The 23,887-nt window shown below is 32.2% G+C and overlaps 1 protein-coding gene and 1 long non-coding RNA gene across 2 annotated transcripts in view; both read left to right on the top strand.

Annotated features, from left to right (window-relative positions):
* The window catches only part of LOC149417543 (uncharacterized), a 142,183-nt gene extending 120,203 nt beyond the window's left edge, over window positions 1-21,980 (top strand). Inside the window, exons 2-3 of the long non-coding RNA XR_016303264.1 lie at window positions 18,891-18,937; window positions 21,598-21,980. This is a non-coding gene — a long non-coding RNA (uncharacterized LOC149417543). The remainder of the gene's footprint in view (window positions 1-18,890; window positions 18,938-21,597) is intronic.
* Window positions 21,981-22,477: 497 nt separating this feature from the next.
* The window catches only part of LOC149417539 (potassium voltage-gated channel subfamily KQT member 1-like), a 297,602-nt gene continuing 296,192 nt past the window's right edge, over window positions 22,478-23,887 (top strand). Inside the window, exon 1 of the mRNA XM_089640596.1 lies at window positions 22,478-22,689. Within this exon, the coding sequence (XP_089496722.1) occupies window positions 22,491-22,689 (199 nt within the window). The 5' untranslated portion in view covers window positions 22,478-22,490. The remainder of the gene's footprint in view (window positions 22,690-23,887) is intronic.

Below are 23,887 nucleotides of genomic sequence, written 5' to 3'. Positions count from 1 at the left end.
TTTCTTCGTGCACGTTTGTTTTTTCTTTCCATGTTAATAGTTAATGATGCTACTGAAGTGTTCGCAAACATTTTTTTAAGTAGGAAGCATGTTGCCTTCTCCAGAGAAGCAACTGACAAAATTGAACCAACCATCGCGTCGTCTGTACGCAACACTCAACGGTTAACACACAACGCTTGAAATAACCAAATCGAATCGTCTATAGGGAGTTTAGTATGATGAAAAAAATAACGTTAGAACTGATAATATTCATTTTGTGTGAAAATTTTTAATTTGGATTAATATTATGTAAAAAAGTTTCGTCAACATCGTCTCATACACTTCTGCAATGTGCAGTGTAAAATATTATTAATTAAATTAAAGATTACTAAAACTTAATTAATAATCGGGTAGTTTGTTACCTTTTTTTAATACTAATACTATTGCAGCATATTTTTGCAAGGTCATTGACCAAATGACCTTCTTAGAAGAGCCGCCACTGATTATCTGTGATACTAGTTTGCGAGAAATTTAAAGATTTTAATGTTGTTTTTTAAAAGCACAACAGCACACAATATCGTAAACCTCGAATAAAATAGCACACATAATTATTTTTATATATTATTTGATCATATTATGTTGGATCAGCCAAATGAACAAAACGATAAACAGTCATAAACCGATTTATTAGAATCAAGGTATTTTTTTATAACCACAATTATATAGAGGCCAATTATCGAACTGGAGTATGTATTTTTTGCAAAATCATATCAGCAGCACATATTTTATCTAACATACGTTGTATGTATTTATTATTATTTTTTTTAATTACGAACAATAATTAATTAATTAATCTGACAATAATTATACTTCCTACTACCACCACCACAGTAAGCTGAAAATGTTGCTTTTGGATTTTGACTTGAACTTGAACTTAGCCAGAAAGGAATTAAACTTACGGCTCGTGGGTGGGACCCAGACGCGATGCCAACTCAGCCACTGACTGGTCAGTATTGGTTAGTAAAGCATTGGAGTTATAAGTTGTAAAAACATTAAAATGAGTGAGATAGAACGACAAAGAAGCAGGTGATTAGGGTTATCCTTGGAGGGAAGCATAACTAAAGTGAAACCGGTTGTCTATTAAAAATAAAATTAGCAGTTAAAAACATTGCTAAATTCACATATTTTGTTTCAAACCATTTTTTCATTTCAAGTTATTGCTTTTTTTGGGAATACATACATATCTTAACTGATTACCAACGTGCTTTAAAAAATAAAAACAAATGCGATATACATAGTGTCCGAAAACTAGAAAATCACATTTGAAGTCGAATATGTAGTATATTTATTTATTGGAGTATTCGTTTTGGAGTAAATCGAGTCCGAATTAGAATTTTTTTAGAAAAATTTGGAAAAGATCGGAGATTACTATCAGCTTTTTATCGTTTTTAAAACGTCCTTAGTTGCCAAAAATAAGTTTAAAAAAAAGTACAGATAGAATTTATTTTTGTGGTTTTCTGTTGTAGAATTCTGTTTTTCTCTTGTACTTATAGTTTCCGGACAGGGTGTGTAAGTTTTCTTTACAAATGACCAAAAACATAAACAAAGAAATAACATTTTAACGTTTGCAATAGTTTTTATACTGATTACACTTCTATTCAGAGTCTTATAACCTGAAAAACTTGTCGGGTGCTTTGCCTGAAAGATTTTCTGCGATAGCTGGCGCTGAAACACAGACAAATGAAAAATGTCACGCGATTTTTCGTTCATCATTATACAAGCATTTGGAATTGTTGATTCTATCAACCTTGAGGATACTACAAAAGTCTTTCTGATGAAAACATTCCTTCACAAATACCTTCCGACAGATTAAACTTGGAAAATATGTGGCTGCTTTATTAAACGTCTCAAGGTTTTTGCATTATTGCTTCCATGATTATTATTTCGATAACCTTTGAATTAATGGCCTTACTCACTAGCGGCCTCTCAAGGCTCTCAAGTAGCAAGCAGGAGATCGCGAGTTCAAGTCCCGGCGTTCTTTCACAAATAACTCATTTAAAATTAAATATAAAATATTTGCGACACGTTCCAGAGTGGAAGATACTATCAGGTGTAAGACCTCCAATCAGAATTAAAACGTTGCTGAAACAGCTTTTGCCGTGTTTGGTGACCATATCTGAAGCCAGGTACTTCCCCACTTTACTCTTCCCCTACCTCTTTCCCCTCCCCACTGCCAATAGCCTCACAACATACCCAAATTGGAGATGGCATAGTCTTACTGGCTCCAGAAGGTTGGGAGTAGTTCCGACTCTTGTGCGGTTTCACAGTGAAATTTTTTTTTAAAACCTGTGAGAGCACTTGAAATTAAATGTAGGGACTCACTGGTCCAACGTACGCAACGTACACGACATAAGAACAACTTAAAATTTATATATTTAATAGGAAAAAATATGCTTTAGGAACACACTTCTTGTAACACGCAATGCAATCTTACCTCCACCGATCTGCGCTGTCCAGATCGTAATGGTACTTGTGAAAAATATGACTAATTTCTATATTTACCTATGTGATGCGTCAGTTGATATGATGTTTAAGGTTACTATTTTTTGTTAAAATGGGAGATTATGAAGGAGGTTACGAAGTATTATGTGATTCCATTGAGACATGACTGAGCTCTTCTAAGCTATTCTATTGGGCTAAATAGTATATGTGCGTCTTCTAAGAAAGGAATTGAGTCTCTAATCAGAATTTGTGTTGCGCACATTGGAAAAGTGGGTCCATAGACGTGGGAACGTAGCATCGCATACGTGGAATCACTGTGTCCTTATTATAATGCCCAACATACGTTGCGTTCTAAAATTTTACATTGTAAAACAAATAACAAAATAAATTCCAATTTATATAAATGTATTCAAAAGTCCATTAGAGGACTGAACGGTGTTTTACAACGAAGCGTGACTAGCAGATATGTAGTCTATGGTAGATACCACTCCTGACGTATGGCAGTGAAAAGAAATGTACGTTTAGATGGTTTGATCATATAGAGCAAATGAACTAAGAAAAAAGTGCAATGCAAAAAAATAAGAAGACGTCAGGGACGCCTGAGAAAGACACTCAACAACGAAAAAGAATGAATTTTTCTTTAAAATCCTTTCTTGACTTGAAATTATCTTTTTTACTGTTTTTTGTGGCCTATTTTTGTCACAGAAGTTATTTTTTATCGTATATTTATTTGAACATTACCAGTATACTTTACCTCACGTTTTATGATTCTAAAATAAATTATACATAGTTTATATGTATATTACGTATGTTCTTTAAATGTCTTATTAAATTCGTGGGTTCGAGTAATGATAATAAAGGTAAGATGAGAATGCCAACATTTTTATTAATCCCAACCAGGAATTATTAGATTCCTGGTCAAATAAAATTTTACACGCAAAACACTTCAATTATCTCAACCAAACGTATGTTGACAAAATTTCGTCAAATAAATGGTTGAGTATTGGAGAGTTGAGCGCAGAAATAGAAGGATTTATGCTTGCCATTCAGGATAGAGTCATTAATACTAAAAATTATAGAAAGCATATAATCAAAGATACAAATCAAATTGATGATTTGTGTAGAAAATGTTTGGCTTTTCCGGAAACTATAGAACATATTATATCGGGATGTTCTATATTAGCACCGTCCGAGTATACATTTAGGCACAATCAAGTTTTAAAAATAATTCACCAAAATTTGGTAATTAAACTTAACTTGATTGACTGCCGTAATGTAGTACCATATTATGAATACGAACCAAATTCATTTTTAGAAAACGAATTTTATAAAATATATTATGATAAAACTATACTAACAGACCGAGCGATTAGTCATAATAGACCCGATATAGTTTTACATGACAAAATTAAAAAAATAACTTATATCATTGATGTCGCTATTCCAAATTCCTGTAATATTCAAAAATCTGTTAGTGAAAAAATAAGAAAATACACAGATTTAGGAAATGAAATAAAAAGAATTTGGCATCCTCAGACTATAAAAATATTACCATTCGTTATTTCGGCTACTGGCATTATACCTAGCTCTCTAATTAAAAATTTAGGCGTATTAGATCTATCAAAAAAATTATATATAAAGATGCAAAAGTCGGTCATTTTGAATACATGTAGGATAACAAAAGATTTTTTAAATATTTATGTTGAGGGATCAGTAGGATTTATAGGCCCTGTTAGAAGTTCTACCGAGCCGAACCCTCTGATATGAAAATATCTGGAGTCGGTGAATTATTTTCCCATTTGATCTCTGGTGAGTTGACGTGTTGTTCTTGTATTGTTTTGTATTTATTTTGCTTATATAATGCACTTACATAATGTTGATTGACTAGATGATCATTTGTGGAAAAGTGAGTGGAAGGGTTAAGTTTTTCCTTTGGGGAAGATTTAACCCGGACAACTAAATCGGAAGTTAAAAAAGTAAGTAAGTAGGTGTGTCTAAATGGTAAGTAGGTGTGTCTCTACACAATAGAAGAGATTTTTGTAATTTTTAAAAAAAATTTATGACACGAAGCTCACAAATTGTAACTTACTATTAATTTTTTTTTGAATGAATTAATTGTAAATACTTTTCAAATGATATGTTAGAAAAGAATCATGACAAATATACAGGTTTAGCAATTTTTCGTAATGAGTATATGTTGTGATTGGTGAGTTATTTTCTGCATTAGTGTTTTTAAAAAGCGTAGTAGACCTGGTACGCCTCATTGGAACATTTAATTCAATGACAGATAACAAATTCGGTACCATCTATTTTGTTATTGAGCAGATTACGTAGAAACAATAGATCTGACAATGTACGTACTTTTAGTAAAGTTAACATATTATTTGTAATTTTTTCGTATTGGAGTAAATTTTTCGAAAATTTATTGTGTGTGCTGTATATTAAATCTACTTATATTGAGGATTCCATACTGCACCAGTGGACTTCTGACCAATGAACAGAACAATATTTCTAGAGTCGTAGCATTTTTGACGACTTTACTTATTCCTAATAGGAAACCTAGCATCTTGTAGGATTTTGATATAATTTATTTGATGTGCTTATCAAAAATCAATTTGCTCTCTAAGTAAGCGTCTAGTTCTTTACATGTAGACATAAATTATAGAAGTTTTTTTATTCAAGTGGTAAAGATTGATAATTTTATTTCTCTTTCTCGAGTGACATTTATATTTGTTTAAGGACAATAAGTTTGATTCGCAATATGTACATAGATGATCAAAATCGCTTTACAATTCCATGCAATCGGATAAAGATTATACAGGCTTAAAAATGTTCATGTCATCCGCGTATAACACGAAGTAAATATTTTGAAAACATACATAAATCTTATTTATGTAATTTTGTAATAAGAGTGGTCCGAGATGCGGCACCTGGGGCACATGATTAACAACCGTTATTTGGTGCCGATTACTAATATAAGATGCGATCTATTTATATAGAGGTCGCCGTGAATTCCTACGGCTTTAGAGTAATCCATATAAATTGCGTCTACTTAGCGTCGCATATGCAGACCGTGCAGAAAAATTGTGAAGAATGCAATATTTGAAGTTGTAGAGCGATTTTTCATTGAGCTATGTTGATGTTTTGATGAAGCCATGTTAAGGTGAGATGGTAGAATATAATTAGATTTTTAAAGAACATAATTTTTTTTCCAATACTTGACTATAATCGGCAATGTTGAAATAGGTCGATAGTTCGAGACATCATGTTTACTGCCATTTTTAAAGATTGGGGTAATCAAAACTGTTTTCCACTTGGCGGGAAATGTTCCTTCAGTTAGCGATAGTTTGAAAAAAGCTAAATGGGGGCGTCAATTGTTTACTTTAATAATTTATAAAAATCCCTGGAAGTTGATCATACCTTGTTATTATATAATTTATATTATATCATTTCCCTCTGTATTATCTTCGTTTCGTATGTATTGCGTTGTAATTGGACATAGTCAGTTGATAAGTAAACAATAAATAAAAACAATAACTTTTTTAAACACCACTTTTATATTTTATACCTAATGCAGACCAGGTTTCGCTACAACTTTAGCTTTGTCAGGGCAGTAAAATACTCTACTAAACTAAAATCTAAAAGTAACATATGTTATAAACCTAATGCCGACCAGATTTTGCTAGAACAGTTTCTTCGGCAAGGCAGTACAATACTCTGCTAAACTAAAATCTGCAAGTAACATGTGTTATAAACCTAATGCTGACCAGGTTTCGCTAGAACAATAGCTTCGTCAGGGCAGTATAATACTGTACTAAACTAAAATCTGCAAGAAACACGTGTTATAAATATACGTATTATGCTTTTACAGCTAACGCCTTTTTATGAAATGTGTGGTTTGACTCTAAGAGGTGGTTGGAAAATTCCGAGAAACATCTTATGCTACGTAACAACAAGAAATGTTGGTATTTGAATTTGAAACTTCACCCCACCTCATAACGTTCGCAAAACACAAGAACAAAAAACAAAAATTTTCAAATACCCTATATCAAAACTAATATCACCTCAAATAATCCGAATTGGCTCTTGAAAAGATTTGTAATATTGTTGACGAAAAAGTAAAGTATTCTAAGTAACTAATACTACATACATTTCATTCAATTTCTAGCAAAATTACATAATATATTAAAATATTAAGTGTACTGCTTATTTGTAATGTTCATTATCATTTACTTTCTATATTTATAACTTTTATATTTCTATTTTTATTTTTATATTTCATAGATATAATATACATTTAATATGTTAATTACCCGCCTAAGAACAGACTTTGTCTAGAAAAGTAAAGAAAACTATGAAATAAATAAATCAAAATAGAAGAAATGGCCTAAAGGCTAGTTACTGTTGGGAGCCTTTACAGTTTGCTCAAATAAGTTCAGAAATTATTTTGAAACTGATTTGTTCACCAAAAACTGATAAATGGTTTTAATACAATATTATGATGAATAAATGTCGCGTTCATTGACTCGTACAATTCTCTTCATTTGAAACAATCAATATTGATTCATGGTAGAGGTATACCTGGAAGTACTTGGTCGATGTCGTTTTCACTTTTTATTGGAGGAGGGCTCTTTCTTCTGTACAGGGGAAGCCTCAATGACATTATTGATTGTACTACATTTGCAATTCCTCACCTGAGTAAAAGAACACGTGAATTAAAAATAAACACAGAAAACTGAGTAAAAAGGACACTTGAACGTGCAAGCACAAGTGGAGTGCAAATAAAAAAAAACACTGAATGATATAAACATATCGTGTAGTGTTTTTTTATGAATTAATTAAAAATTCATAACATGGTGTTTGTTTTTAGTTCAGTTGAGCGGTTCGTCATTCTGAATTTGGTGTCAGTATATTTTCTATTTCTGGTCTCACTATGTTTTGTATCCAGCTTTTAATTTGAGATTTAAATGTCATAACGTTGTTTTGATTTTTTAATGTAGGTGATATTTTGTTGTAGAGTTTAGTACCAACATATGGAAAGCTTTTTTCTCAAATTCGTAGTTACTTGTTGGATTTTTATTTTTTTTTTAATTTTTTTACTGTACAACAGAACATTCATTCCAGTTACAGTAAAATTTTACATCATATCAGCATTTAGGTAAGTGACTCTTCAATAATTTTTTTTAAAGATTGGGAGTTCCACTATCATACACAGATTGGAAGGCTAGTCTGCAAATTTCTGACAGATAGATTCTGAGTCCGTTATAAATTTGTCTCCACTATTCAGGCCGTTGTGTGACCTGGAGTTAGCTTTCGGTGATTTTATAAAATCCCCGAAGCATTTGACATTGTCTTTAATCCCGTCCTGAATTCTGTTTAAATATTGTCGTTTAGTTATGACAATATCTTTTTTACCTCGGATCGCATCGCAGAAAACAATAAGTAGTCTGATTGCTTTTTGTGCACTCTATACTTTCTGCGATGCGCTTCCTAGATTTTTCTTTTGTCAATAATTGATTTTTTGAACCATACCGGGTAGGTAGCACTCACATTTATTGACTTCTTAATTGGTACACATAGATAAAAAAAACCATTGTTAAAACATTATAAAAGTACTCTACCGCAACAGTTACAAAATGTATACTTTTATGAAATTTCTAGTCGAAATGTGACAGAATTTTTTTGTCACAGTTCTATATTAGCACGTTTAAAGTTAAATTGTGAGTAGCAGTTGATAGTGTGTGCAGACGAGGCGGGGCGGGCGCGGGCGTGGTGATTTTTGTGGCCGCTGCTATGTGATGGTGCGGCTCTCGTTAGACGCGCCGCGACGTCCAGTGTTGGATGATGATGGTCTTCCTTGACTAGCGGCTCTTCGCTTATAGTCACTTCACACACGGACATGATATGTTTTTGTCCGTAAGATCTGGTGTTTCTAACACACGTTAACACGTTACTTACGTTTTACCAACGTTGTTATTTCTTGTATTTATGAACATAAAGGAGAATTGTTTGAGAATAAAGCTGTTTAATTGACATTTCGTTAATTGTTAATTTAATATAATCAATTGAATTTCCTACAACACAGTTTTCTTGCATTTCATTGCATAAATGAAATAACTTCGAATTCATCCATTAAATGTTTGAAAACGGTCATATGGAAAACCCATTTGACTGAAAAACCAATATTTCCATTTCATTGAATTCAATTCTACAAAGGCTTTTATTGGTTGCCATTAAGTAATAAAGTATAAAATAATATCATAAAAAATAAATTGCCTGACACCCACTGAACCGAAAATTCAAAGAAGTGTGTTGTATTTCGATTTGAAAGCAAAACGGTTGTCGCTACAAATAATAAAAACAAGAAAGATGGGAACGACTGTAGACCTTCTAAAGTCCGTGCATACGGGGTTAGTGAGCAGTATGCAAGCACTTACATTAACATAAACAAAGAAAAGAAAAGTTTAAACAGAATTCCATTGAAGAATTTGCTTGAAATAGATAATATTACATAACAAAAAATATTGTTAGTAACAATAAATGTAAATTAAAAGCTGCAACCCTTTATAAAAGCCTCCTGGTAATAAATGGAAATATTAGTAGGGGAGAGAGAAAAAATCCTGAAGACCCTGTGTTAGGACTGTTAGAAATTAGGTATTATGAGCGCCTTAGCGCCTTGGCAATTCGGCCCCCAGAGCGGACTGCTCCAATTGCGCTCGCATAGGGCTTGCAATGAATGTGAATCTTCTGGTAGAAAAATAAATTACAATAACGAGATACACGGACACGGGACGAGAAACTCTAAGCAAATTAGATCGCCAACAAGGAAAAAAAAACAAGCACCCAAAAATCTCTGATGTACCAGGCCGTTCAACTCTATAACAAAATCCCGAAGGAAATTGCTGTGATAGAAAATATTAAAAAGTTCAAAAATGAATTAAGAAAATATGTCTATCTCAATTATTAATGTTTCTTTTTTGTGACTTTATTGAAATATTTAAAGAAAGATTATGTTTGCCAAACAATGTACATGTTTATATGTTTATAAAACTATTAGCACACACGAAGATGTGAGCTAACTTAAGATTAATAAATAAATAAATAATAAATAAATAAATATACCTACATTACTTAAATTAGGTAAAACTTTTCGACCCCTAATAATCAGACAAGCCAGTGAAATTGTTTATCTGATCTAGAATGAATATCGCTATTTGAATACGTTTGATCAATATTTCACCAGAAGTAAGGAAACCTTTAGCTTACTTCGTGTTCACGAACAGGCCTCAACGCAATTCTATACGTGTATCTCTTCAGTTTTCCGTTGTGGAGCGGTACCTACGTCAGACTTGTCAGTAGATAGTGTCATTTTATAAACGATAATTGTATTGATTTTGATATTGCATTGCTATTTAATGTGTATAATCTTCTACGACTGACCGATATATATTGTGATTGATATTTTCGTAATTTAATTATTTTTGTTTGACGGAAAATTAAATTTTATATCTTCGTAGCTCAGGCCTGTGCATCCTGAAAAGGTTCAAATTACACACATTTTGCCTGAAAGAAAAGCTGGGCTAATTTAATGACGCTAGAGCTTAAAATTCGAGAGTTTTTGCTTCTTAAGCACATACATTTTCTGTAATTAAGATTATTTAAAAAAAACGCATTATGTGGAAAAAATCCAGAAAATAAACAATTTCATGACGCCAGAAAGTTTTCCGTTATTTTTTTATGTAACTTACTTAAAATTAAATATTTTATTAAATTTCAGTGACATAAGAATTGTATCCGATCTAATGTTTTTGTATAAGATTGTACAGTAAAATTGACAGCCCTGATTTTCTGCAGCTCATAAACTTTATATTTCCGGCCAGAAAATCAAGATTATCACTCCCGTCCAAATGCACAATTCAACACCCTGCTGAATAGAATACAGAATTTAGGTAATACAGGCAAACATAACAGATTTATGGAATATATCACTGACACAATACAGATATGTACTCACAAACTCGTTTATCCATGGCTAATATTTCCTGAGGAAATTCTTTCGAAAATATATTACTTCTACTGTAATAGTAATAACGTATTTTAGTTATAAAATTATGATTTAGAGAAAAAAATATAAGCCTTACACCTTTTAATATTTAAAATTTGGACCGGTCCGTGGCTGAGTTGACATCGCGTTTTGTTCTACCCAGGCGTGGTGTGTTCAATTCCTCTGCTGGCTCCTCACAAGATCACAACACAAGCAAAATTTTCCGTTTACTGTGGCAGTATAGGAGATTATCAAATATTGTCAGGTTATTCGTAAACCCGGGAATGTTTGTCTTTCTTTTTAAAAAAATACCTTGAGAAGGTAATAATTTTTTATATATTTCCTGAACCATTAAAAATAACTGGTTATTTTGACAATGGATAACTACGCTGTTTAAGTCACCTATAATTTGATAATCTTTTAGGTTATGGGTTTGTACAGATTGGCATCATTGTCAACTAATTCTATTCGGGATTATTATTGTCATATCATATTATTATTCAGAATTTTCCAATAAGAGGTGTTATTTTGATATTCAATCGTAAAAGATCAATAGTTTCGTTGCTTGTGTGGCACGTAGCGCCGTCTTGTTGAAATTAAACATTGTTCAGATCAATACCATCCAATTCCGGCCATAAAAAATCATTAATTATCTCTCAATAGCGCAATCCATTCACCGTAACTGTTGATCCAGCCTCATTTTCAAAAAGTAAGGTTCAATGACTCCTCTGGACCATAAACCACACCAAACAGTCACACGTTGAAGCTAAAGAGGCTTTTTAACAATAACTCTTGTGTTTTTCGCGCCCCAGATGGGACAATTTTGCTTGTTGACGAAACCACCGAGGTGGAAATGGGCTTCACCACTCAAGATGATTTGCATTTGATTCACTCAAGTGAATTTTAATTATTTCAATGCATTGTTGAAGCGTGTATCGTTCCATTTTTATTAATGGCGTAGTTTTTACTTGTCAAATGTCAAAAAATGACAGCTTTAAAAGTAACATCTACCGAAATAGCGGGCTATTCAAAATAACACCTCTTATTGGAAAACCCTGCATTACAGTTTAATATTTTACAATATTATTAATAATTGACAAAACTTTTTTTTTCTGCACAAGTGTTCACTCAAGTGGCCTTGTCCAATTCAATATAATGAACGAGATGCGAAAGTATTATAATTTTTTAAGAACACGTGTTCCGACTTCTTCAAACCATATTCGTGGCTCATTGATAGTTTGTTATGAAATTTGTCAATTTATTCGTAATAGACCTACAGTCCCGTCTTTAACAGGAAAACGACGCTGACCGGATTTTTAATAAATTAAAAATATTTTAATATAGTTCTTCTGGGAAATTATTATAAAGCTTGACAGCTGTATTCGACAATTTACTTAGAAATTATTATCAATAAAACTAAAAACAATATGTTAAAAGATTTTCATTATAAATAGGTAACTATAATATATAAATAGATGACTGAACAGATGAGTGACCTCACCACGGTCTGATGCCTTCGGAGGGAGAAACAACTTTTTTATCCTAATTTTTTTACAATATTCGGTAGTTCTCGTTAAAGTGTGTTCCGCGTGCTTGAACAATAATGTTCTTAATCACACTGATAACAAATCGATGCAAAGAGAAAAAAAAAAACAATTTATAAAAGTGTATGCTGGAATAGGTTGTCTGTCATGTTTTTCTTATCAGTTAGGGTCATCCTATACTAATATTGGTAAAACGATAGATAACTAGACGCATGAATAATTTATATTTTAATATGGTAGAACGAATTTAGGGTCACCAACTATAGGGCCAACATTGAAATGCGTATCCAACTTGAAATTCCACAGGAAAGGTACATGATCATATTTTTTTGAGAAATTTAGTATTCGATCCAATCTACACCCTTTTGAAACACAGGGACTAAAGTGTGTGTGTGTGTATGAAATAATATTAACTCAGAAAGATATTTATAAGTTTTTCACCAAATTACTACAACATACTCATATAATTACCCTAATACAGAATTTTAAGAGAGCGGGGTTGCTGATGAATCCAGTAAAAAAAATGAGAAAACTATTTCGATTCTGGACAAAATAAGTCAACTATGCGTCCTAGTAGCAGGCGTTAACTTGAAAACATAGCGCAGTTTTCTTGAATGAATAAATAAATTAAGTGCATTCTTGAAAGTGGAAATTATCCCATTTCCCGACATCTGATTGAGCTACAACTTGGTAGATAGACTCGTTGTCAATGATAATATATTCTATCATCTTCAAAACAATACGAAATATTATGTCATTAAATCAGCTAAAAAATATATACTTTGCACTTTGTCAAAGTATTCTAATGTATGGTATTTCAGTATGGGGAGTAGCAGCAGACACTCATCTCAAATCCCTTAAAATTAATCATTCAAATTATGTTTAGAAAGCCTTATCAACATCCGACAGAACAGCCAATGATTGAAAATAACTTACTAGACATAAATAAACTGTTCGTAAAGAAGATCATCTACAAAAACTGCATAAAAAAATTACCACATCACATAACTCACTCGCAAAACACGAGAGCAATTACACACAAACAATTACAAGTACCGTATATCAAATCAAATTTCGCTAAAAGACATAAATCTTACCTGGCTCCTCACATATTCAACATTTTCCTAACCCAAACTAAAACTTACGTCTTACCAAATAATTTGAATTGGGTGTTCAAAAGATTTGTAAACTGGTTGATGGTAAAAGAAAGAACAGATATTAGAAATATTCTAAACACCTAATGCATTTTACAAACCATACTGCACACAAATTCTATCAAAATTACAAAATTTTACAATTAATTATAATACGAAATACTCATTTCATATTTTTATACATAAATTTTCAACACATATAGCACTACACTTAGTTTTCTATTTTTCTATTACTCATTTTTTTACTACTTTTTTTCTTATTATTTTTATTTTACCATTTTTTACTAAACATTTGGTTTATATATAAATTGTTAATTACCAGCCTCAGACCAGACTTTGTCTAGTGAGGAGGGTAATGAAAAAAAAACATCTGTACAGAACCAACCTTAAATAAACGCCCGGGTTGCCGGCACTGAAACCAGAACCAGAAACCAGCTTTTGGTGGCAATCATGCATACACACGAGGACATAAACGCCTTTCTCTGAAATTGGATGTCATTACAGCAGTTAATATACGAAATGCATGTCGGTTTTACCCAATTGGGATTTGGCTCAGTTGTTAGTGCAGACCCCAGTCCCTGGGGAAGAAGATTTAATCCTTAGTCAAATAAAAAAGTATTTTTAAATACATTTAGAGTATCAATAAAAATGGACATGGACACGTCTTTAAGGGTTGATTTTTTATAATGAGTTTTAACCATAGACATGAAAAACAGTAGACAGGAAGATAAGGATGAGGGGAACAAACCTTGTTGCGAGGAGCGGGGAGGAGACCCGAGCGTCACCCTTTCAATGGTAAATAATTAAACTCGCAACTCCTTGAAATGATAATGTGTTATTTTAACAATAATATCTCGCTGTTTTTTCATGCGGCGTTCCATTTGAATTAATTGCAAATAAAAAAAAACAACTCAACCGTCATCTACTAAAAACCGTAGATAAAAACCGCCGTTTACGTTATCCTTTCTCTGTTCCAGGAGACTTGTAATTCGAAAATGAGATATCGCTACCCCAACCAACACACAAAGTACTCGCCAGATTTCTCCACTTACCGGGTTTGGTGATTTTTTGGTTTGATGTCCAGCGCGCTCCGCACTTGGGAAGAACGTTCGATTAATCACAAGTCACATGAACTAATGCACACAATCGGTGAGCATGTGCTACGAATAATGAGATTAAAACGGCGGGTTTTCTCTCCGGTCTTTAGTCGATGATGGCTGAATTGTTACTTCGAAGCCTATTATATATATTTAAATGTTCAACTGATCATAACCGCGAGATTGTCAAAAAGAGATCCATCAACCACCACCCACAATTTACCGGCACTTAGCAGGGCTCATCTCCAATTCGGTATCAGCCAAACCTCTTTTCAGTAGGTAACCTCCACAGACCTGAGGCCGTCTTTGAGGTCACAACATACCCGGAGGTCTGATCTTGCAAGGGTTGACCTGTCAGCTGCCGGGTTAGGGCTCCCCACGGATGATATGGGATCAACAGAGTGAATGTAGTTCGGAATATAAATTATATTACTACGGCAGACTCGTGATAAATCAATAATTGTAGTATGTGTGAAGCTAAAAGTATTAAAGCTTCAGGATCATTAAAATGTAGCACCACTGAGCTTTCAAAGAATATGTATGTAAGAATGAAATAGCTATACGAACGGCCAGCTAAAGATATGTCCGCTGGACCTTCATTGTTTAGTGAAACCGTATGAGTTGTCTCAGTAACGTATCCTAATTTTTAATTTTAATTATTTACACAAGGCTTTTACAAATATAATATATCTCGAACATTTACCAAAAATTCGGAAATATCAAATCACTACAGTAAATACTTGTCATTTTACAAACATAATACATGTCAAGAATTTAAAAACATCTTAAAGAAATAACATATCAATTATCATATCTAAAACATATCAGTACAATAAATACTTGTCAAAAACATAATAAAGATACATGTCATCTATATTTTGTAAACATAATATAGAAACACATCAGTTACATAAACAACTAATTATTTTTGCTTTTATGTACATAGGATGGAGAGGTTTTAAATATATCGAAAAGGTCTTTATATATATATATATTGGCAGTTCGTCGTTATGGAGTGATATGAATAGTTAAGTTCAGTGAAACAACACGCGTTGTCTCAGTAACTTATCTTCACTATAAATCACATAAGCATGTGTCAAAAACTTGAGTAAAACAAATACACTGTTCGAAAAAGGAATTACTAATTTAAAAAAGATTTAATATCTACTTTATTGCTTGCTGAGATTTGACACAAGTAGGGGAAGCATACACAATATTATATCTAAATGGGAGTTTGGGGAGTTTTTGATACTCGTCAAGTAACTTTTATAATTGAATTAATAAGGGTATAAAAACAGATTAATTTGAATGGTTACGACGTGTAGCTTTGCTGAGCTTATTGGTGAAACAGGTAATGTACACTACTTAAAGAATAGTGGATACAGATGGTATACGCTACTCGGCAGTTAACTCAGAGGTAGTGATATGTCCCTTTAACGTTAATAAGAACCAATTCATGAAAGCTATTGTACGCGTGAAAGAGTCCTTCACGAGAAAGAGACAAAGATAAATGATGACATCTGCAATTGGAGTGTGTACATATGTTGATAGGCTAAAGTGAGTGGAGATGGAAATGAGATGGTTTGGGTAAGATTGAGAATTACTACAGTTAACAGTTGACTGTGGTCAAGCCTGTGACCACAGTTAACAGTTGACTGTGGTCAAGCCCGTGACCTTGAGAAAAATGACACGTAAAAAAATCATAGATAATTCATAAGCCGTCAGAGAAGCTGCATACATAAAATAAACAGTATTTTCTAAAGCAATATTTAGCGTACGCGATTCTGAAATTATTTTTCACACTGTTCGTTTGTACATAAGAGTTCAAATTGTTTTAAAAAAAACATCGATTTTTGTATAGAGGACACCGGTGTCCCATCCACCGGTATCAAAGTCCAGACGTTATTTTGTTCCAAATTTGCGATTACTAGAAAAAAGTCGTATTGTGTTGTTAATACTGAAAGGTTTTCTAAAAGTACGTTTTTGTAGTATTATAAAATTTTGATTAAATTTTCGTGAAGAAGGTATCTTAACCGGATTGTTTTTTTCTTACCCTTTAAAATACTATTCGAAAATGTGTTTACAAAAAACAAGAAAACAGAAGAAAAAAACAAAGAAACACAACAAGCGTGATACATTTTCGTTATTAAAAAGGTCAGAGACAAATTTGATGTTATGAGAGCTTTTTAATGGAGGACTAACCATATTTATCTGAAAATTAAATTGTAGTAATGAAAGAAAGCACTTTTTACGTTTTGTCAACAAATTGTAGACAGAAATGGAGGGCGGTAATAGCAACAACAAGATGGTTCAAAGGAAAATAATTTATATTAAAAAAACCACTATGTTCAAAGTGAATAATTTCCACAAACAAACGGTGTTCAGAAAGCAGTGTTAAGTACTTTCTAAGAGGTGATTATTCTACATCTGAAGGCCATCATATTATCGCCATCGGAGGAACTAGCAAGCCGGGTAAATTGGATGTGGTTAATATATTTTCAGAATTCACAATTTACTTATTTAAAAACAATATTTGCGTCACGTTCCTGAGGTCAATATATTCTCAGTATCATCTTGGTATAAGTCCACCATTTGGAATTGAAACTTTGCTTGAAATGGCTTTGGCTATGTTTGGTATATAGATCAGATCTGAGTACCCAACCTTCCTCTCCCCCATCTTCTTCCCGTCCCCACTACCTTTAGTCTCACAACATACCCCGATTTGGGATACCATAGTCTTATTGTCGCCAGACGGTTGTGAGCAGTTGGGACTCATGTACGGTTTCATATAAAAAGCGAGATAATTGCAAAAAGAAATCCTTTTTTTTTACAAAACTTTAAATATAGAAACGCACATTTTAAGCAATAAAAATACGGTCAGAATAATTTGAGTTATTTATTTAGTGATAATACATTACAAAATAATAACAATAATATATTATTACATGTGAGTTTAAAAAAAACTCACATCTGGAAAGACAACATTAATAAAATAAAATAAACATTTAAAAGAGAGTTCAATTAACAGTGAATATAGATTTTCAAAAAAGACAGACTTAACACATTAAAAGAAATAAACAGAGAAATTCTTTTGGAGTTTCAAAGAAAGAATGTGTCACTCATTAATAGAACTGCTGAGGAAATACAATAGTCAATGTTTTTTTGTTCATTGCTGTAAGTTTTAGGTTTCTAGGTAATGCGTTGTATTGCTTATATGCGATGTATTGTAAGAAGTTAATTTAAAATTTAGTTGTGTAAGTAGACGACGATAAGTGTATTTGATGTTGTGATCATATTTTGTGCTTGTGTATGTCGGAATTAAAGACTGTTTTAGTGTTGGTGTGTGGGGGGTGTTGAAATTTGTAGAATTGCATTTGTGATGTTATATTTTGGAACAATCGTAAAATTAAGTATTTGTGTCTGTGAGTACATATCTTTGACATGTGTGTCAAAGTCAACCTTTCAGACTAGGAAGTCAAACATAACCTCTCATTTTAATCATCTATTATTTATTATTGTAATTTATTTATTTATTACACGCCCTAGTGGGATTTTCTTTAAAAAATAAATACAAGCATTTTGTATCAGAGTAAACACTAAAAAATTAATACAATAAAGAAGAATGTAAACATAATGGTAAAAATGAATCCTCACGCATATAATTGAATTTAAAAGATTCAACAAAACAAAATAGTAGAAGCGTAGATGTTATATGGGTACATAGGTCTATTTGTGTCTAGAAGAATAAAAGTGATAGAATATACAACATTTATACTGATTAGTTTTCAAATGAAATATATCACCCAGATCAGAATATTTGTTTCCGAGATTGTGAAGTCTCGGAATCGGAGAATTTTGGTAATCTCCAGACTTCACAATACAGGTGTAAGAGTATGTAACCTGTTATATCGTTTTATTTAACGTTTCTTTGCATATTTATTATATTTCCAACATGTCAGAAGTAGTTATAGCTGTGTTACATTCCTATGTACCTTTAACAATTTTTTTTTTTTTTGGCGTTATTGAAGTAAAAAGGTAAGAAATGTCGGCATGATTTTTTGGGAACATGGATATTGATACATTGAAGTAATTCGGGAGTCAATTTTAAAATGTAGTATTCTTTGTAACAGTATTAAATCTGTGCTTATTCTTCTTTCTGAAAGTTTCAATAGAGACATTTTATCCAAGAGGTAATTGTAATTTATGTTTTGTATAGGAATATGCAATTTATAATTTATAAACCTTAGAAACTTTCGTTGAATCTTTTCAAAGTTATCTGAATGAATATTGAAAAATGGAGACCATAACGTAGAGTTATACTCAAGTTGGCATCTGACAAGGGTTTTATATAACATAATAAATGTTCTTAAATTTTTGAAAAATGTAATGAAAAACATTTTCTATTTTATTAAATTTCTAACATTTTTTAACATACTGTAGTGATGAAAACGTTCTTTTTTATCAGCACAAAGAGAGACGTTTTTTTTATTTTTCGTTTTAGAACATTCAATACTTTCTCATCAGCGCTTTCATTATCTCACTTCTAACTCGTAACGTTTCTTCATTTCAGATGGCGATATTAAGTCGGAAGTGACTGGAAGAAGCGGAAGTAAGGAAGTAAGAGAATACCCCACGAAGCATTTATTTCTTCAATCAGACTATAGAATCAAAATCTAATTATGTAAAAGTCTACTAATACATTTGCATTGATAAAAAGTTAGTAATCGAAAAATTGAAAAGTGGCGTTTTAAAATGCAAAGAAATCATGAACTGTGACTAATTGTTCAAAAAACACTGTTTCATTGTTTATCTTACTTATTTTAAGAACAATTTACAAATCGGTTTCGTCAAAAATGTTTTTTAGCAAAACAGCTTTAATTCAACATTAAAAAGTGTAATTTGATACTATGATTTATAATGCAAAAACCGTCGACATAGACTTTAATGATTCACCAGCAAAACACCATTTCATTATTTAACTATAATCCTATTTTTTAATAATATGCTAACCGGTTTCGCAAAACGTAGCTTTTCTCAGGGTAGACATAAATATTATTTAGTTGATTTGTGATATTTAGTTTAAACTAGCTCTATTAGATATATTAGATATAGATCTATTTCAGAATAAAAACATTAGTAAAAAAGAAATAATATTCAAACCGGTTTCGCAAAACAAGGCTTTTCCCAGGGTAGACCTTAAGGTAAATGTAATATTTACTTAATGTTTAATATTTACTTAATATTTACCTTAAGGTTTATGTAATATTTATTTAATGTAATATTTACTTCAAGGTAAATATTAATGATATTAATATCATTCAGTCGAGTTGTGACATTTAGTTTAAAGTAACATTCAGTAAAATATATATGCAAACCGGTTTCGCAAAACTGGGCTATTATCAAGGTAGACATAAATATCATTCAGTCGAGTTGTGATATTTATTTTAAACTAGCTTTCAATAAAATATATATGCAAACCGGTTTTGCAAAACTGGGCTATTATCAAGGTAGACATAAATATCATTCAGTCGAGTTGTGATATTTATTTTAAACTAGCTTTCAATAAAATATATATGCAAACCGGTTTCGTAAAACTGGGAAATTCTAAGAGTAGACATAAATATTATTCATTCGAGTTTTGACATTTAGTTTATATATTAAAATTTGGTGAACTTTAAAATAGCTTTCAATAAAACATTTATATTTAAAAATAATACTAAATTGTGTAAATAATGTGCGCCATTTCAAAGCAAGCTTTAAGCGTAAATCAAAATGTTATTTAATCTCATGAATCGAAAACGACCTTCACTGAAGTATTAATTTGCTTGTAAAGCTCTTTTGAATTTTTGATTTCGGGTTCAAATTGCGTAAAGGCATATTTTTTATCGAGTCGTAAATAATATACGTTTACATTTTAATTGTTTTGCACGATAAGTGCGCAAAGCGTCCGAGACTCGCTATAATAAACGCTGTGAAGGGCCGTGAAACTTCTCAAGGGGAAATTACAACTTTTTATGAATCATTTCTTGACTCTGTTACGATATAATGACGTCTGTGATAAAAAAAATCCCCTTACAAACGTTTATACTACACAAAACATTACAAAAATAATACCTTTATGAATATTTAAACTGATTTCAATCATTGCAAGCGTCTATCAACATTTTTTATTTATTTCTTTCGTTCGTGATTTTCATTTCCACGAACTCAAACATTGATTGCATTCAGGTGCTCAAGTAGTAATGCCTTTTAGCCGTAGCGTTAAAATTAAATTAAATTACATTAATCAGTTGTTATCCTACATGGAAAAATTTACTGACATAAATATTGCTAATTTATTTAAAATCTGGTCTAATTATTCTTATTCCTGTTAAAAACGAGATTGCTAGCTTTTAACGAATGAATTGAGAGGTTTCCTTACAAACTGTCGGTAAAACACGATGTCGGAATGTGTTCATAAAAATTATAATATTGTCGCATTTCGTCATTATATTTATCGGAAAAAACGAACTTGCTTGAACACGTGTTTTTGCAATCACGTTTTAACATTATTTTAATGATCCAGCCAAACTGATTTTTCTCCTTGTTTTTAACTGGCATCCTGAATTGAAATAGAAACTGAATAGAATATTACCGATTTATTTAATAAAGAATGTTAGCATAGTGTTTTTAACCAGCGATACATCTTTTAACAAACAATAAAGGTATTTTCAGTTATGCTGCATTCCCACGTGATATATTTTATGAGAATCTATGATCAATTTATAGAACGAAAGTAGAAGTCAACTTTGGGTATTTCTTCTATAGAAAAGCCTGTTCTCACTGATCTATTTCATAAATTCTTTGAAATAGATTATAGAATAGATCAGGTTGACAGTTAATAATGGTATAGTATTAAGGCGATGCCAATAGTAATGCAAAATCATGTGTTTTTGGTTTGAAAATTTGGTCGCCTAGAAATGTTTCAGATGCTTTAATTAAATACTGCGAGTAGAATACATCTTGGCCTTTGAAAAAAGGCACTTTTTGGCCATGATTTTTTCTTGCAAAAATCAAAACAGGCGGGTGGTGTTAAGCGGGAATTTAAACCTTATCGCCATCTACGTAAGGGTTTTTATTGATAGCGGCTCAATTTAAAATATTACATAACTTATCTCACGCATCGCCTTAATACACAATTCTTTGAAATGAGAAAAATGGTGACCAAAATTATTATTTATTTTTAATAATCGGAAAATATAAAAATATTATTTTAACGTGTTTGTCAATAATTCAAGGTAAATCAAATAGTGAAATAATGAATCCAATTAGGTGACACGATGAAAAGTAATCAATAGAATGATGATGAAAAGTTATTAAAATAGTAGACATGTGATTTAATCCATATAGATTATAGACAGTGATTTGTACACCTAAAAAGTAAACAGTATTTTGATGAACGCTAAAATTATGTTCGGTGATCAGGGAAAAAAAATTAAACATCCGTGTGATTTAAATCTTTGCACTTGATACAACAGACATATCTGTGTTAAGTCAAGTTATTATTTTGGATATGTAGTGATTTGTAATCAGTGTAATAACAAATAAAAAAATTGCCTTATGATTCAATCTACGACATGTGACAGTTATTAGAATTGTATTAATGAAAAATTGAAAAGTATCAGCAACCGTCAATATAAATTATTTCGCATGATCAAGTTACAAAATGAAAATGATGAAAAGTGATTTTTGGTAATCGGTGAAATAATGAAAATTATAATATTATAAGGAAATCTATACATAAATGTGATAGCATTGATGAAAAGCGAATTACGATCACTATAACATCAGTAATCATGAAATTACACATCAAATTTGATTACCAGGCACCAATGATGAGATCAAATCTAATTACCGGCAACAAACCATGAGTAAAACTTGATAACCGGTAAGTAATTATGAATACAAACCTGATTAACAACAGCTAATCATGACATGAAACCTGATTAAGTGCAATAAAACTTAAGATCAAACATGATTACGAGTATCTGATTATGAGATAATACCTGTAACTGATCATGAGATCAAACCTGATTACTGATATCTAATCAGGACATCATAGCTGATTACCAGCAATTCAAAGAGATTGAGATTGAGATTCTCTAAGGCTATCAGACATAGATGCTTCACAATGCTAGAGCGTGGAGCCGGAGGCCTGGGGCGCCGCCCCATGGAGCGCTTGGGCTTGGAAGAGGCGCAGACCCTGTTGCCGGGGGGCGGGGGGCCCAGCCCCGTCATATGCGCCGGGCCCTCGCCTCTCAGCGACAACAACTCCGCCAGCCAGCAGCTGCTCGACCCCACCCCGGACACCCTGACGGCTTCTAGTGGAGGTGAGGATATAGCTTTCTATGGTAATTAAAGATTTATTATTAAGGTTCATATTTGCGCAGCATGACATTAAGTATTTAGTAGAGATGCAATGGATATTCGGTTAATATTATATTTACCAATATTTATAACAATATATTTACCAATATTTTTACTTCCCTAAGAGGGAACTCGATGTTACATGTGGGTAGAATAATTGTGTGCACCAGTAAAAGAAACTCTATTAACAAGTTTAACATTTATTATATAATTCTGTTACTACACATATTGCTCTAGGAAGTTAATATTAAGCAAGAGACTCATTATAAAAGCTTTAAACTCTCAAGGCGTGTCGAGTTAGATATTACCTCGATAGTTGACAAAAATGCAAGTCATGACAGTTGAATTTACGAATGGATAAAATGATGCTATAATGAATTTAATGGGCGCCAGCTCAGAATCACATAATTTTGAACAAATTAATATAATTATGAGAGTAATCCCTAAGATACTAAAGTATAAAAGTCAATCTCAATTTGGAAGGCATCTTACGTATAATCCTAAGTCCGCCAAGGTCGGCAAGCCTTCACAAACGTCCCGTGTCCCACGAGTATCTCGCCACAACTGACGGAACAAATTCCAAACGCACCACAGCGCTCTTCAGACTAGTAGCTCGCAAATCCAAAACGGCAACTTGAGAATGCTGTCAGCCGCATACGGTAGGAACTAAAAAGCACACATAGCACTCTTTTTAGGGTGAATTGCCTAATACAAAAAAAAAAAAAACTAAAAAGCAAGACTGCTACAAAGTACTATTAATTTTCAACATTTATTACAAATGATTTTACCAGATATTCACTATAATAGCAATTCTTAGTGAATAAAGAAAAGCTTTTAGGGCTTAGAGCAGAGGTTTCCAAACTTTTCTGCCTCGTGGACCACTTGCCGATTTCTTCCGTATTCCCTTTGCTTTACGAATATTGAATTTTACTAAACCTATTAACGTAAAATGTGATTATCATGTATTATTTCGTAAGTAAGTCTCTTCCCTTACCGTATATACCTTACATTATAGTTTTCATGTCCATAAACTGTGCAGTGCACTTCAGGGACATTACCCACCTAGGAATTTACTGATTTGGGCAAGGGGCGCCAACATTTTTCTCGCGCCGGGCGCCGTTAGGCTCAGGGCTGGCCCTGTAACCAAGTCTAGTGTGTTAT

Source organism: Hesperophylax consimilis, chromosome 15 (assembly GCF_061612785.1).
Source record: "Hesperophylax consimilis isolate HC1 chromosome 15, BYU_Hcon_1.0, whole genome shotgun sequence".
Classification (NCBI taxonomy): domain Eukaryota; kingdom Metazoa; phylum Arthropoda; class Insecta; order Trichoptera; family Limnephilidae; genus Hesperophylax; species Hesperophylax consimilis.
The sequence above is the reverse complement of the archived record's forward strand: the minus strand, read 5'-3'. Positions and strand labels throughout refer to the sequence as shown.